A 17,475-nucleotide genomic window follows, 5' to 3' on the forward strand; every position below is an offset into this window, starting at 1 on the left:
CATCAGGATCGATTACACTAATGTTAATGTGAGTTTGTTTATTGTGGTGCCTAAGCAGGTTTTGTTTGGTGGTGTCAAGTCAAACGTATGTTTGTTTTAAGGAGAAAGTTAAAGTATGTAAGTATCAGCAGCAGAATGCACCTGAAAATAAATGCCATCATTTTGGATTAATAATACTGCTGTGTTTGTTGCATCATGATTTATATATTCTGAGGTTAGTTGGACTATAGCAGGGTCTATAACCGGCCCTCGAGGCCTGGAGTTGCCCACCCCTGGTGTACAGGGCCGTGCAGAGAGGTTTAAAGGGGCGGGTGCTCAAAGTTAAAAAGGGGCACATTGAACAACAACACACATTCATCAAGAATCTAATATGGGAAGGGCAGGGCTGTGTTGATCTGAGACTGTAGACATTAAAAAGTCCATAGGAGAGATGGTAGCTGATTAAACAAGTGTCATGAGATAATAACAAAATGCAAAGATTGGTGACAGCGCTTGGAACCATAAGGCAACAAAAAACTGTGAGAAATAATTTAGGCTCTGCCTGTGAATCACTCTTTGCTTCTCTTCTTCCTTCCATCATTTCATATATCCCTCTCCACTTGAGAACAAGGCACAACTTGCTATTGCAATAAACTATAATCTAATTATCCACACCTAACAACTCTTGCACTTAATCTATAATAAAATGATGACAGAAAAATGTTATAGCACTGCATTTAGTAGCCTCACACAGCTCCTGCTGTTTCCTCCTCATGTCCTTACCAGGCATGTCTGGACAATGTTATATCATGAGTAATATTTTTTTTTAAAATCCATCTAAATAAAACACACACATGCACACACAGTGACATTTTAGACCTTCTTCAGAATACCGTATATACTATGGGGATTAGAGCAGGGCGATATGGCCAAAAATATTTATCACGATATATATTTGAAAATTTGCAATAACGATATAACTGACGATATAATTGATGCGAGACAAAATACAACTCCACAACATTACTAGCGCATACAGACAACCTTCCATTTATTTTCACTTAAACAAGAAGCTGGTTTTTATGTACATTAAAGCTTTATAAAAATTTAACAGTGCAAATGCAAATTCCTTGCTGAAAGTTTAACCAAAAGGCATTTCCAGTAGAAATAGGCTGACATATACTGAGCATAACCATGTATAATATCCACTGAAGTTAAAAAGAGGTGCTTTGCAACATTAAACTGCAGTGTGCAGTACGTATTTTTCGGACCATAAGGTGCACGGGATTATAAGGCACATTAAGCGAAACAAAGCAGTCAGATAAATCAAACTTTATTAAACTCATTCTTCTTGCTTCCTCCACTTCTGTACCATTGATTCATTAATGTTGAATTCTCTGGCAGCGGCTCTATTCCCATGTTGCTGCAGTATATTAATGACTAACCTCGTATTGTGGATGGATTATCTCAGTTGTTCTCCTGACTGAAGATTGGTCCGTTTACAGCATCCTGCCATGCGATTGCATTTGTCTCTAACCATGAGGAACCTTAACGTTAACTTTTATAAGTGGAAAAGTGTTAGTGTTCGTCCTTCAGCTTCACTGTTTATGTTATGCTAATGTAAAAGGTTAACATATGTGTTAAGTTGAAATGTGTGGCTGGTAAATCTGGATTACACTAATAGTTAAAAAATTAAGAGATAAAAAGACTTATGGGGATGTTAGTTCAGTTTATGTCTTCATACAAGGAAATAAAGGGAACACCCCAGTTATATTTTGGTCTTTGTTATATCGTTCAGTGTTAAATCAGTATTTTCTAATTACACTTTACATCTTCCATGGCATTACTTAAAAAATACCACTAGGTGGCGCATAGCGGCCAGGAGGAGCGTAAACCCCCCTGGGAGGCAAATCTGCAGAATAAATCCTGCAGTTGAAACGTAAACAAGTTCATGATCTGTGCCTCTTTATTTCAATACACAGGTGGGTTACTAGTCCTCAAAATGACTAATAGGTAACACAGTAGAAGCAATAAGACTGTTGTGAACTCGTGAATGAAAGTATACCGTTATAAGTTAAGTACTGTTTAAGTATTGTGTTTTGAATGAGATCGTGATGTGAACGTGATCGTGCTAGGCTAATGGACTGGCTAGCGGGGGAAGTGAGCCTCAAGTACCGTAGCGATGCTAAGGCACGTTCTCAGTTGTGTGTTCTCTATATGTCTTGTTGAAGTAAGACAGGATGCAAAGGCTGTAATTAATGCTTGCATAGCTGCTCATGTGCTGTATACGAATGGTTATTTGCTATTTACGGGCTGTGAGTTACAGTACATTGTATTTCTTGATGCAGTGATATGTATGTGTAACCGGAACAAAGGCTGAGGCAACCTGGTCACTGCGAGCCAATGTTATCTATATTTATGATGGTTAATGTATACTCGGCAAGGTTATTCCTGTACTTTTGACAATGCGCTGACAGCTGTTATGCCACACGTTACAAAGAATTGCTGGGTCTTATGAGAGGCGATTAATGATTTGTTCCCCTGTTGATGAGCAGAATAAATCCTGCAGTTGAAACGTAAACAAGTTCATGATCTGTGCCTCTTTATTTCAATACACAGCTGCAGGATCTAGGATCGCACCCCTCCCAGGCACCTGTCACACCAGGGGGGCAACACTAACATAGCTGTGTCACTAGCGATCACGTAGCACATCATTATATACCAGCTAGCCCAACTTCAGTAACCCTACAAACGTCACTGCTGTTTAGTTTCCTGTCTTCATTTATGTTGGAAGTGATAGCAGAGCTGTACGTTTGATTTTTTTCAGAAATCTCTCAGTCAGAACATGCTATATCATGCTTAGGTAACTAGCGAAACTAGCGAGCTAACTTCCGCTAGCTTCCTGCTAGCTTCTAACTCCGTTAAATGTAATACATTTTGTTTTCATGGATGCCTGGAAGTTAAACTTTATAGTTACACCTGGTAAAGCAGCAACGCTGATCGTTTTTATTAAAGATGAAAGAATTTAGACAGTTTTTAACTCTCAGTGATGCTGCAGTTTTCGTTTGACCTGAAGCATACGGAGTTTAGGACCCAGATTACTCCCAGATTTAAGGGCATCTTAGTCCGACGGCCGCTTGCATGTTCTGCAAAAAAATGTGCTTTGTCGTGTATCTGACAGACAAACACCAAACCAGTTCCACATCACTGAAGTTGCACCATTTTTACAAACCAATTCTGGTTCATCTGTTTCACTCAACAATCGGCCATGTGCGTATGAAAACAAAGGCACTGCGCATGCGTGTTTTACTCATATTCTATCGCGATATTTCATTTTCCTATCGTTGCCTAACATTATACCGGTATTACCGTGAACGGTATAATATGGCCCAGCCCTAATGGGCATCATGGTGCTGATACAGAATCCTTACATTATTATTTATTACTAGAGCTACAATAATAAAGCAATGAGGGGGAAGTAATAAATATGAAATAATGTATTTATGATGATTCCATTTGTTTCACTATCCACTCTGTGCAGGGGCAAAGCTTATTACATTTTTAAACTGTAGAGATACAATAAATTTTACTGCTGTAAAATCCAAATTTTGTCTTATTTAAAATATAAATCTAATATAATCTGCTTCTTAATGTATGTTCTTTAAAATACAGCTTGTGTTTTTTTTAATATATTCTAATTATAATAATTATTATGTGGACATGCATATTAGATCGTTTTTAGTAAAATATAATCCCTCCAGAAAGGCAGGAAAAGCCCGGAAACTTACTTTAAAACTAAATATGTTCCCTAAAACGGTGACAGAGCTACAGACCCATGACAGCCTTACACAGGTAGCCAGCAGCTATGACTAGCACTACCTGTGCAGTTAATAAAAGGACAGGTAATGTTTGTCGCGCTGTTGCACACACAGCACGCTCGTTTATTTCAGTGCGTCAGTTGCAACAAGACAACTTACCAACGTGTACGTAATAAGCTAATACTCCTGGGTGCTACACACTACAGTGTACGCTGTACATAGGGTTGCCAACCGTCCCTTAAAATACGGAATCGTCCCGTATTTCGAAACAAAAGTACACGTCCCGTATTGAGCTAATAAGGGACGCACTTTGTCCCGTAATACAGTGAGAATCAAAAGTAGTCTATAACTTTTAATGGAATTAACGCTTTGTTTGAAAACATAATTCCCAGCCCCTCTCCTGCTTTGTGACCAATGAGCTGACAGCACACTTACGAGTATGACAATTCAGATTACCACTCATCTCATTGGTCGAGGAAAGGTCGCTTACGGAGAAAATACCGGAAGACAACAAATGACCACAACAAGAAGCATGGCCAACAGGGAAACAAACGCAGACACTGCGGTGCAAGTCTCGGACGACAGTAAACCTAAAGCTGGGCAGACACTGTGCAATTTTTTTCAGTCACGTTATTCAGCTCCTGCTCAAACTGCACGATTGACTCGCAGTTGGTAGGTCACGATGCAGGTCTCACACTATACCGCCCGATGCTCTGATGCGACCTGAGTGCTCACACTGTGCCTCCATAAAATGAAGGTTATAACAGAAAATCTGTCGCGCTCTCTCTCTCCGTCTTACACTCACACAGACACACACACCACCACCATCAACTTTGCTAAATTGCTAATGAAAAACATTGATCGGGCAGCTGTGATTGAGCAGCAGTGTAAATCCAACTATTTTCACGGTTGTTGTGGTTGTGATAATTTTGTGATGCCACATCGAAAAGGCTCGGATGAGCTTTCCAAAGTTCTACAAGTTGTGCCTCCATCGCTTGTGTCCAGATCACACGCTGCACAGCCGTGCTGCTCCGTCTTTTACACCAACGTTTACGTGTTTGCGCGCGAGCAGTGTGAACGGCTGTGGTGAGACCCTCACGAGCGATTGATGATCGGGAGCTGGTCGTGAGGTGTTAATCACTTCTCGTTACCCCACGTATACTACACGATGCACGATGAAGGCCAAAATCGGTCCGATCACTCAAAAATCGGCTCAAAATGGGCCTAAAACTGCACAGTGTGAGCCCAGCATTAGAGCAGCAATGTTTGTTCCCCTCAGAGAAAGGGAAGAATGGGAAAAGGAAAACACCTGGCTGGAAAACGTTAATATGGGCATGTGCAGTGAATATCAGCGCTATGTGGCCAGAAGTGTGATAATATAATTTATTTTGTGTAATAAACAACTGCAAGGATAGATGATTACAACAAATAGATGACTAATACATAAAAGTAATACATAGATGAATAATGATGATGAGTTATGATGCGTAATCATGGGAGCAAGTGGGTTTACAAACAGGAGCAGCTGATTAGCATTAGAAAAGCTGAAATAATACCTCAACTGAAGCCAATTGTACTAAATGCACTAAATGTGCACTGTTACAAGAATGTTTTTCTTTCTATTGTTTTCTATTATTTTAAGTTAAGCAGGACAGAGTTCTTTTAAAGAAAGATTTACTTATATTCTCAAAAGTTAAGCATGACAGGCTTCTGTTTAAGAAGGAGACCTGTTTTATCGTGTTAATGTTGTCATTTTGAGCTAAAAATAAATGGCTAAATGATCATTTGTTTCACATGTGTTCATATCACAAAGAATACACATCTACTTAAATCAAATTCAAGTCAAATGGTTAAAAAAATAATTTCACACACAAAAAAAGAGCTAGAAAATTCACCACACTGGGAAGGGTGAAGACAATTGGGTCGCCCGGCCCTGGCCACGAGGTGTCCCTTATTTATTTTTCAGGGAGTTGGCAACCCTAGCTGTACACCTACTTACTGGTTTTGTCGCATCAGTCTGTGTCTCTGAGTTAACTTGTGTTTCTCCTACAGCTCCGGACCGCTAAAAATGCGCGTGCTCTTTGTGAGCTCGTTCCCGGCTGGTAACCAGCGCGTTCTTCCGTCAAGGGCGATCATTGGTTAAATGTGATCATGTGACTGATGCAAGCCAGATCCTTTTATTTAGCAAAACTATGATTAATAGTTCAATATTATTGTTGAGGGGCACAGACAGGACTCCGCACGCACGCACACACACATAAAAAATAATAATAATTTTTTTTTTTTAAAAGTTGGCTCAACAAAAGGGCACTTTGGGCACCCATCAGGAAAGGGGCGGGTGCTCAAGCCCCTATAGCCCCCCCCCCCTCTGCACGTGCCTGCTGGTCTATAGTGTTACATCATATTTTATAAGGATTTTATGTGTATCATTTCTGCCCAGTTTGACCCATTTAGCAAACGTCAGCCTGTTTTTCCTCTGATATCTATTCTATATGAATTAAGACAGTTATGACTGACAGGTCTGATTTTCTCCCCCAATAAAATAATATTTAATATATTACTCTACTTATTTTATTACATTTTTTACATCTTGGGATTTTCTTTTTACCCATATCGTATAAGTAAGCTTTCATTTTCAGACAATATTTAGAAAAACAATATTTATCTATTTGATAGATAATGCATCATTATATACAGTGTAAGAGACATTTGCCTTTGAGATAAAAAAGATATAAAGTGATATGAAATAATTTCACATTCAATGTTTGCTGAAGCTCAGTATTTAAAACATTTGACAAGTTAAAAGGTCAGAGGTCTCCCTCCCCCTCTCTCTGCTTTTCCCTGCTGTGTGTGCCTGTGTCCAGATTCAGATAAAGACAGTTCTCCCCAAATGTGCCAGCATCACTGCTGATATCACTAAAAGGCTCACATGAATACTAATGAAAAATGTAATTTTGAGTGTCATGTTTGTCAACAATGTGTTGTTATACTTTTCTCATGTTAGCTGATTTTTGGGATAATGTCAACTAATATGATCATAATAAAATAATAATAAAAGCACTAAATGACATTTTAGTGTCTTTAATTGTCCTTAACAAAAAGCACAACAATAAAAACAAATGACTGGAGTCTTTGTATACAGTCTCCAAATTTGATCCTATTACTGAAAACACTTTATTATTATTATTATTATTATTATTATTATTATTATTATTAATAATAATAATAATAATAATAATAATAATAATAATAATAATAATATATAGCTATGGGTGTGGGTGCTTTAGGGGCTACAGGTCCCTAGATATTGCTGCCAGTGCTTTTGATCCTCTTTGGATGTTGGCTGCCTTTTGTTCTATTCTCTGTTAACATTTTCTGTTGGTGTTCCATTGGTTGTGTTGCTTTCCTTTTGAATATGGTATACACTACTTTTTGTGTCATTGATGTCCCAGTGCTTCTGCCCTATTTTTTTGTGTCTGATCATTTATGATTCGTTTTACCACAGCTTTATTTAATGATATCTGAAAATCAAATATCTGTAATTTTACTGATCAGTAAATCAGTCAATCTTTATTGACAGACTTTGCATCCATAGTGAAAAAACAACAACACCCCCAAAACAAAACAAAAAAACAACACAACATGTAAGACTGCACTTAAAATGAAGAGTGATAAGTCTGTGTGTTTGGCAGTTTTTGACCAGCAGGTGGCGAGGGAGGTCTGTGTGCACATAAAGCCTGAGGATTAAACTCTTTTGCAATCAAATTGGCTGAAAGACTTCATGAAGCTTCATTTAGCTGTCACTAGCTCGAGCTGGTCCTTAAATACTGGATGCCTGATGAGTAAACAGGAGTGACAGGTTAAGTGGGAACCTGAGGACTCCACCCAGTGGGTGGGTCTGGACAGGACCTGCCCAACATTTTCAGAAACAGCAGGTGAAGAGAACACAAAAACAGACAACATCCTTAACCAGCCGGGGCCCATGAGACACTGTTTTACAGCTATAGCTGTCATACTTTCTGCGCTTTGGATCTTTACTATTGTCTGAGCCAAAACTCCCACCTTGTCTTTATTACTGACTGCAATTCAAGAAACTCCAAACAGAGGCCAATACTGAAAAATATAAATCAATGACTGAAAACAGAAAAACACACAAACCACGAGAGAGCTGATGGTTAACTTAAGGTTGTGGTCCAATCAAATCTCTTACTACGTAATTTTTCTGCTTCTATGGAATGGAAAAGGGTCTTTCGTTATATTCAGACAAAGAAACCACAAAGGGAGGGGACGCGAGTTTCATTTTACTGTAAACTGAGTGAAGTGTCATTATTAAGTCTCAGTCAAATATGACCAATTGAAAGAATGAAGGGTGCATATGTCCTGTGGCTGCTGTGTAAGTACACCACATATTCTTTTGTCAGATTATTGTGAAACTTAAACTAACTGAGTGTTATTCTATTTAGGGTTGATCTCCCTGCTGTGTGGCTCAACAAATCAAGGTTAGATCTCTTTGTTTTATTCTACCAGGAAACCCCACTTTATACAATTACATGTTTAAATACAACATGGTGTACAAAAAACAAACGAATGTTTTAAGATATGCTTTCACTTACCAGAACATATAATTTCACAGGCCTCCGTAGTTTTCCCATGAATTATTTCCATGTAGCTCGTAACTGAGCTGAGACAGAAAAAGGTACAGAGATAAGCTAAAGGTTTAAGTATCAAGGTTAATACAATAAAAATAAAATAAAAGGTAATTTCTGGTGGCAGTTTCAGTGGAAAGTGATTCAGAGACATAAATATAGATATGCATCTAAATCTGGATTTTTTTAAATGAAGGCTTCATAACAAAGATGTAGTCAAATACATAAAAGTTGCTTCAACAAGGTACTCTTGGTTTATATGCTCTCTGTGTATCTGTGAACTACAGTTCACAGATACAACCAATCATTAATTAATGGTTAAAAAGCGTAAGGCTAGAAGGATATGTGCTCGCTGAATGTGCATGCATGATTATGTGTTTTTTTAAATCGTGGTTTACTGCTATATACTTTATGGTGAAGTGACTGATTCACAGGAAACCAAAGACAAAGAAGCCTAAATCCAGTCATGTCCAGTTGTCTTTGTACAAACTAGTTTACATTTTAGGAATTCAAAGTGACGAAGGATTTTTTCCCCTCACACCCTTTCAAAGGCCTATTTAAGGGGTTAAGACTTGGTTTTAGGCGTAACAGGTTTGGCAAAGCATTAATAAGAGTAAATGTCCTCACAAATATAGCCAAACATACATGCCTGTGTGTGTATTGTATAACACTTCATGTATACACAGCAGGCAGCAGCTGTCGTGGAGGAAGCAGCGGTAACAGAGGAACCTTTCGTCCAAATAACCTCAAACTCAAAATGGAACTTGCTCACGTCCACAAAATACCCCGACAGTTTTGTAGTGAATCTGATGAAGGGTCGTTGAGCTGAGCAAGGAAAAGATGCAATTAGAGACAGATTTCTCAAATCATTAGATGATATCCAGCTAAAAGGAAGTATTTAAAAAAAGCTTCAGCAATTTTGCCCAACGTAGTAATCCAGTGGTGTTGATACTGAAGTTTTGTATTTACACATAAAAGTACTGTCTCCACGTTCATTTGAATTTCATTTTGAGGCTGAGCTGCTGGGGGGGGGGCAGTGGTGTGCATTGAATGCTTTGCTGTGGCCAAGAAACCCTCTTAAATGCATGCACAAGATAGCAGTCACCACAGTTCAGGTTGGTTAGCTCCTCACTGATGATATGACCCGAGTTTATAATGCACAACCTCATGAATGTTGAAACTCGTCAGCTTCGGACTTCGACTGCAAACTTAAACTTATAGCTACTGTTCGGTCGGTGGGTTGTGGTTGGAGACCCAGCTTTCATCAGCAGTGATTAGTCTTGACAAAAAAGGTCACATTAGATGTGAACGTGGGTCATTCAGTAGTAAAATAATTAAAGCTCTGCAACATTTTACCTTTTATACTATGAATATTTTCTAGTTAAGAGGGCTCTGAAATTCTGCCTCATTTTATTTTTTTTTCCAGCATTTCAGAGCCTTCTTAACAATGTCTGCATAAACGGACTGGCAGACTGACTCCATAACAACAAGAAAAGAGAATTCACATAACCTTTTTCGACCTGCAGAAAGAAAGGTGATCACCATTGCACCTTCTGCAACAGCTGTTGCTCACTTACCCACAACATCCTGTTCAGCTTGATGACAGACACTGTTTCCTGATTTTGAAGCATTTAGATAAGTAAACTGGGCATCTCTCATCTCAGAAAACATCCTGTGTAGATGGTGTGCTCTGCGCCTTGAATCTTGACCTAACCTGCTGCTCACCATCACCACAAACTATATATAAACTTTCCATTCCAAATAAAAAGTGAACATATTTAGACTTGACAATTGAGTGATAAATGAATGCTAGCATGCTTGGTTAGAAACCCGCATTCACAAACTGGATACACTGCAAAGACACTTATGTTTTAATTGATACTAAGTAACATACCAATCCAATTCCTACAACTTCAGTTATTAAAACTGAAAAATCAACGGTCTGCACCACACAGGAGGCTCAATAACATAATTTAAATGCTTCAAATAGAGCCAGCAGCTCAATCATGCTTCAGAGGTTCAGTTGAGTGACTTTGATTAACTGAGGTAAAGCCGTACAGATTTTGGCATCTATAGCAGCCGATATCACCATCCAACTATCAGTCTAACGTGCCACACCTGGCCAATCCTCAACAAAATCCAAGTGGATTAGTTAAATAAAATAATTTATGTTATGAAAACAAGGGAAACTACCCAAAAAACCCAAACATTGCTTTGTAGCAGGCTGTTAACATTTGTTTTTCTGCTCTTGCTCTTGACGAAGGCGGTCGCACTTTTCTCCTCTCCTCCTCCTCCTCTCCCTTAGCTTCCCTGCTTAGCCTCTTATGTCCTTGTCTAGTCTCGTGTTTTTTGTATTACTTTTCCCTGGAACACTCTCTCACAGTCTGTTCTCTAAAACCTAAAAGAGGAATTATGGATTGGATCAACTGGTCCCTGAATGCAATTGACACCCCTCTCTCAACGAGAAGTTTGAGCTTGGGTGAGCTTGAGTGCTGAAGACATCTACCTATTCGGAATCATGATAACAGGGTTCTGGCGGATCGGAGCTGACTTGGCCCTGACTTATTGAAGAATTAAGAAAGCGGAACCGGCTGTTCAAACCCCCACAAGGCTGCCCGCTGGGATTGAAACGATGGGAGAGGCATGAGTTTCTCAAAATGGGCTCATTGAGTGCAGCACGGATAAGATCTTGGAGAAGCTACGGCTGCTGTGAATACTCAGAATAAGATCTCTGACTGCAGACTGGATACATCTCGGAAGGGCTAGCTCGGAATAACATCTCTGGGCGCAAATTGGATGACATCTCGGGGGAGGCACACTGCCGTGAGTTCTCAGAATCCTTGAGTACATGAAATGACAACATCACAGAACGCAAGTATGGCGAAGCTCGCGGCTCTCCAACGGGAGATTGAGAGACCAGTGTTGGACTGTAGAACTGCTTTGAAATTCATATGAGCTGTTCGCACTAAAGTAAAAAGCGCCATCACTTCATGCGGATACCCCTTTGGCGCCAGCTGCGGTCTCAAGGCTGGAGCTGAACAAAAACACCCTGATAACGACTGTGTTTAGACTGTTCCTTCCCATTCCATGCAAGGCCACTTGGGTTGGCTGGAAGACTGTTTACTTAGCCTAGCAGGGCGAAGGACACTGTCTCAGCTGAACTCTGGACACGCACAGACATATACACTGATATGCACACACTCATCCCCCCTCCCTTTCCAAACGCCTTCGACGCTTATTCCCTTCCGATGCTGCACCCTTTACCCACCCCTGTTGCTTTTCATGTGTTTCTTTGGTGTATTAAAAGTTTTTTCATGTTTTATGTGCAGAGGTGTTTTTTTCTGTTCTCAAACTGATCTCCCTGTTGGAGCTCAGTGTGGGGGGAGTTATTTTTTTCTCCTTATCCTTTCTCATGTGGTGCATTTTCCATTGTTATACCTCTCTGACCTGTCTTCCCCATGTGATGTTTTGTGTAATGTATGTATAGTCGGAGGGTAAGATGGCGCAGCCATTGCGTGCAATAGGTCGGCAGCCTTATGAAATTTCCCCTTGTGGGACTAATAAAGGTATATCAATTCAATTCAATTAACATGTTTATTTCTGCTTTAAAGTTGAACATTTTAACATGTGAATGGCCCACTTTTGGAGCCAGTCTCAGGTGGACATTAAAGGAACTGCAGCATTTGGCGGTTTCATTTCTCTGTTCTGAAGGATTCCACTTCACTGACATTCCATTTGGTGTGGATTTCTTTTTTAACCTTTATCAACAATCACTCTGCACTATGAATCTTCTGCAATTAACTGCAATCACCCGAGTCACAAAGACTATAAAATGCCCCACAATGTCCTCAGGTTTCAACTGTGAAACTAAGGGCTGCACTACTCTATGACAAACCTATTATTCATTATGGCTTTACTACATGTTTTGGTAATCATTCTGACAACTTCAGATCTCAAATTCAAAGATAATTGGCATACTTCCTCCAGGAGATATTTGAAGAGACTGATGGGTATCCTTAATGAAGATTATAAACTGATGTCCTCAGGAAAAGCTACAGGTTACCAAATTATTAGTTAAATAGGCACAAAATATCTTAAGTGCTTTTATCAATCAAACTGACAGATGAAATTGTGAATGAGCGTTTGTATGTTTTATCTCATATGATGAGATTCCAAGACCCAGGGGATATAAGAAATTCCAGTCTAACCTAATGTAATCTAATCCTGAATAACTGTGGTTGCATGGAGTTTAACCATACCCTAGATAAACCTGGATAAATGGGAGTGATCCCAAACAACTACTGCCCTTAAAAACCACCTTCCATACTTAAATGTTGGTGTTTGTGGATGGTTCTGTGTGCATTAATTGTTTCACTGTAATTCTCAGAGACAATCTGATGGCTGCCTCAGGGTTTTGTAAATGTGCATAATCCATATCTTCCCCACAGCTCGTCTGACTGTGAGCCCCAGCAGCTCTCAGCTGTTTGAAGGTGACTTTTTGTCTCTGAGCTGTGAGGCTGAGGACTGCCCTGCTGGATGGACTGTGAGGAGGAACACGCCCAAACGACAAAGGAGTCGGTGTGGAGATGGGTGGGGAAAACAAGTCGGTTCGTGTTGTACCATCACCTACATCTTCAGAAGGGACAGTGGTGTTTACTGGTGTGAGTGCGGAGAGGGAATAAGCAGTAACACCGTCAACATCACTGTGACTGGTAAGAATATTGTGTGTAGTTAGTGTTGGTGAAGCTGTGTGTCAGTGGATGAAATGCTGTAGTTTGTGTCTGTGTGGAGGTGGCCGAGTGATCCTGCAGAGTCCTGTGCTTCCTGTGATGGAGGGAGACAGCATCACACTGCTCTGTAAATCAAAGCCCCCACATTCAAACCTCTCAGCTGTTTTCTATAAAGATGGCTCCGTCATCAGGACTGAGTCGACAGGTCACATGACCATTCCTCATGTTTCCCTGTCTGACGAAGGCCTCTACAAATGTCACATCAGTCAACATGGGGAGTCTCCACCCAGCTGGATCACTGTCACAGGTAATTTTCAGTATGATCAACATTTATTTCATCCATAGATGGACATAGATAGCATGAGGTCACCCATGAAGTCCCAATATGAGACCTCAGGCTTTTTAGCTATCACCACTTCGATGTTTTCAAACCTGCAGGTCGGATCCAACCAAAGACTTTAATTGGCTAAAGACTTCTTATGTGTTCTGTTTAACCTGAAACTACCCAATAAAGTAATCAGGAAGGTGCTTAGTGAGGTCGCAGAGTGAGGAAGCTGAGTTTCCCATAGACCTCTACACCATCCAAAGGTTTTTTTTCCTACCACAGGAGTTGCCCCCTGGTGGCCAATGGATAGCGTCACTTTTCAGACGAGATCTGAAAGTTGCGTCCATCTAAGATTACCATCTTAGATTTCATCCATGAATCACCTGAACAGTGCCATTCTCTTTACAGGTAAACCTACAACTACAGCCCTGCCTTCCACATTATCCCCACCCTCTACATCAACCCTGTCTTCTGCCTCAACTTTGCTTTCTGTCTCAACCCCAATGACCACACCGATCCAATCCACTGCCATGGCGTCTCCTTCTGCCACAGCTCTGCCTACTGATTCAGCTCCACCAGCTGTCTCCATTCACCGACCACTTGTCTTGAGAGTGGTCTGCCACCTGGTGGTGTTCTGTCCATATGTCATCACAACTGTCCTAATGGTGTCTTTATATCGACAAAGACCCACAGGTAACTTTCACTGTCAGATGATCAATCTATTAAAGGGGATCTGTTGTGTTTTTGTTTATTTTCTGTCATAATTGTATGCATGCAGCTATGGTGGTGGACTTTGCCATATATAAAGACTATTAGAGGCCTGAAACGGCCAAAGTTAGAACAATTAATGAAGAGAGGACACAAAAACAGAACAGAGAAGACCTGTTAAAAAAATCCAAAATCTAAATCTTTATTTAAAAATTGTAGGCAGTTTGGCACAGATAGGCAGTCTGCATAGTATATAGTATAAAGAAAACAAACTGAGAAACAAGCATGGGATCATACATGGAAACACTGAAACTAGCTAACACACTGGGAATGTCGGGAGAGCCTCGAAATCCGAGATACTGTAAGAACAAAGACAATCTGATCTATCAATCAATTCTCAGGTGTAAGTAAGACAAATTGAGCACAGGTGAAGCTGTGTTGATTACTTTGAAGTGTAAATCATGCAAAGCAACTTTAGAAGGGCCTTAGAAGAAAAATACAGATGTGGAAATGGGTCCCCTTAAATTCTGATTGTTTTTCTCACTTATTATTACCTCATTATGACTGAACTCTTTGTCTCCATAGCAACAGCGCCACACCCCCACCCTGAGCAGAAACTGACAGAGGACTTTGACATCATGGAGGTCACCATCGAGCATCATTTCTAAACTGCACAGAACAGAGAAATATTTTTGTCATGTAAAAGTAATAAATATTAGATTAAATAGATCTGATATTTTATGGCAGCACAAAGTCATGTATAACGTTGGAGGTAAACAAAGTGCAGTTTTTTGACTGCATATTCATATCTACAAGCCCAGTTTATTACCAAAGACTGCTGCCAGTGATTGTACAAATGAGAGAAACAAACATTTAAAAACACTCTATGTGAGACTATAAAAGATTACTCTTACTGGTGTTTTTATCTGATGGTGGGTGCACCAGTTTTTGAGAAGTATCTGTCCATCTGTGGTGAGAATTCTACTTTAGAAAACAAGGGTGGATTGCTTGGTCCCTCTTCTTTGCACCAGGATCCTTTTCCTCATGTCCTGAACATCTGGGCTCAGGGTATAAATAAATCCTCATTTGTCTCCATCAGTGTATGAAGAACATGCACCTGTCATTTGCTCTTTCCTGTTGAACAAAAACCAAAACATATAATAAAACAAATGATCAGAGACTTAGAACCTGTGTCAGAGGTGACAGACTTCTATAGGAGCAAAAGTCATTTCGCAGCCAATGTAGTCTCCCCCTAGTGGCCTTTAAACAGAATGCAGGTTTAAGGAAAACATTTTTGAACAGATTGAAAGATCATGACTACGTCAGGAAATGCCATGAGTGCCATGAAGCACTAAAGGAACCACTGAAGCACCTTTCCTCAGTCTGTTGACACTCTGAACAGCTCTTATTGTTGCTGCCAGTCACATAGATCAGGGTCGTGCCGCTCAGTGAGCATTTAAACAGCTTCTCCTGTTGAACATTTCCACCTTCTGTGCTGTTTTGATTTCCTAATAAAAAAAATGGCTGAATTAAGCTCCAGGGAAAAATGTTTCACATGTATGAAGCACTTTTCTTCTGTTACAAGCTGCTACAAATTTATATATTACAATAAGTCATCTTTTTTCAGTTGAATTAAACTAGCTTTTTTGTGGCTCAAAATTGGCTGAGGGACTGAATTTTTGCCCTTCGATGAACAAAAAAAATACTCTGAAACTGTTGAACCTGCCATGAAGAAAACTTGTTAAAAGCACACTCCTGTGCTTACTTACGGCAGGTAAGAAAAAAATGTGACTTTAACCAAACCTATAATTGTGTGCTAGCAAAAATAAATACATACAAAATGTCCTTAACATTTTTTAAATCAAACTGATCCATTTTATCATTAGGCTAGTATATATGTGTATCGTCACACCTATCTTCCATTTGACAGTCCTCATATTCTCAATTAAAAACTAAAACAGACATTGAAAATAACAAAAGCTAAACATTTAAAGAGGAAACAAAAATGTAAACTAATAAAAAAAATAAAACGCAAATTCTGCTCTACATTATCTTTATGTGAACCATAAAGACTCAACAAGAGCAGCACACTCAAGTGAAAGAATAAATAGATCTTTATTGGTCTCAGGGTCATGATTGTACAGAGCATGTGCAGAACATACAAAAGAAACGATGGCACTTGGAATGTTCCATCGTAAAAATGTTTTTTAAAAAAAGCACAGTTCATAGCAATATACAGACTCACAAAGTAAGAACAAATATTCAAAGTTTGTTTCAAGGCTTTAGTGTCATCATGTCATCATCACAGTAAAAAGTATGGATGCTTTGCCCTTTGTAAAATACTAAACCCAAACTTTTTTGGACCAAGGAAATAAAAACAAACACAATGTTAAATAGTGTAACATAGGAAAGCACATTGAAAGACATGAAACTGTCGCTATAAATATAATGATAGGGCCACTTATCATTACCCTTTTGTTAGAGATACCAAGGAAATTTCATTAACCAGGTAAAAATGTGATCATGTACCTGAAAACATCCATTTCAACAGTTAAAGAGCAGTTATTATTGCTACAAAAATGTATACTCTGTATGTGCCTAATGCATTTCTTGGGGAGTCAAAAAACATACAGTATGGTCCCACAAATTCACTGTAATCAGGCCATGAAGCAGAAAACGACAGAAGATAAAAACGTAAGGCATGAATCACCTTTCTTTCCTTTAGTGATAAGCAGCTGGTAGCCAATGTCCCACAGCCCTCTGACTATGATCCTTCACATTCAACTTTCAACATTTGATAAAGTATCTAATAAAGTGCCCTAATGCTTAATGGGCACATTGTCTACCATACAGTATCACATAATACATAACCACATCTGGAATGCTACTCAAAGTTAAAGACTTCTATTATTCAGTATAATGCAGTGCTTTAGTGAAAATACAATAATGCTTAAATACTTGAACAGCTTGGGGTCGACTGGCGATTTACTTTGTGAACTCTGTAAACATCTCCCAGATGAGTTCATGCTGTCAGCCACCTTTTTCTAGTCTTATGAGATAAACATGATGCTCACTTTCTAAACCATGATCCCCATGAGAGTCATAAGGGAGATGAAGCAGGGTAATACCTTAAGCGTGTGGGTACCCTGTAAGTAAACTCAGTTTTTCAGAGAGATCCATCCCTCATTGTCATGTCCAGTTCGAAAACGTCAGTAAAAATCCCTCATAATTTAAATCTTACTAAACAATTTACGGGACTTTTCCCTCTT

General features: G+C 39.4%; 1 protein-coding gene across 3 annotated transcripts; it reads left to right on the forward strand.

Moving 5' to 3' along the window:
• The first annotated feature begins 1,609 nt into the window (after positions 1-1,609).
• On the forward strand, positions 1,610-15,340 carry LOC309689085 (Fc receptor-like protein 5). 3 transcript variants are annotated; one of them, XM_082505251.1, is made up of 6 exons: positions 1,610-2,596; positions 8,259-8,296; positions 12,892-13,155; positions 13,235-13,480; positions 13,907-14,191; positions 14,792-15,340. In XM_082505251.1, the coding sequence occupies exons 1-6, from the start codon at positions 2,568-2,570 to the stop codon at positions 14,872-14,874; spliced, it is 945 nt and encodes a 314-aa protein (XP_082361377.1). In that variant the 5' UTR covers positions 1,610-2,567; the 3' UTR covers positions 14,875-15,340. The 3 variants fall into 3 exon arrangements, with proteins under 3 accessions (XP_082361377.1, XP_082361376.1, XP_082361378.1); XM_082505250.1 differs by lacking the exon at positions 1,610-2,596 and adding an exon at positions 8,087-8,190 and having other exon boundaries at positions 8,261-8,296; XM_082505252.1 differs by lacking the exon at positions 1,610-2,596 and adding an exon at positions 8,087-8,190 and having other exon boundaries at positions 8,261-8,296; positions 14,051-14,191.
• Positions 15,341-17,475: the final 2,135 nt, after the last annotated feature.

This window comes from Aulonocara stuartgranti (genome assembly GCF_965226115.1).
Source record: "Aulonocara stuartgranti genome assembly, chromosome: 15".
In the NCBI taxonomy this organism is placed as follows: domain Eukaryota; kingdom Metazoa; phylum Chordata; class Actinopteri; order Cichliformes; family Cichlidae; genus Aulonocara; species Aulonocara stuartgranti.

Excerpts from the sequence above, each read along its gene's own strand:
- LOC309689085 (XM_082505251.1), top strand. The coding sequence starts at position 2,568 with ATGATCTGTGCCTCTTTATTTCAATACAC. Across the intron at positions 13,156-13,234 it reads CGTCAACATCACTGTGACTG|GTGGCCGAGTGATCCTGCAG; the intron begins GTAAGAATATTG and ends GTCTGTGTGGAG. Across the intron at positions 14,192-14,791 it reads ATATCGACAAAGACCCACAG|CAACAGCGCCACACCCCCAC; the intron begins GTAACTTTCACT and ends TTGTCTCCATAG.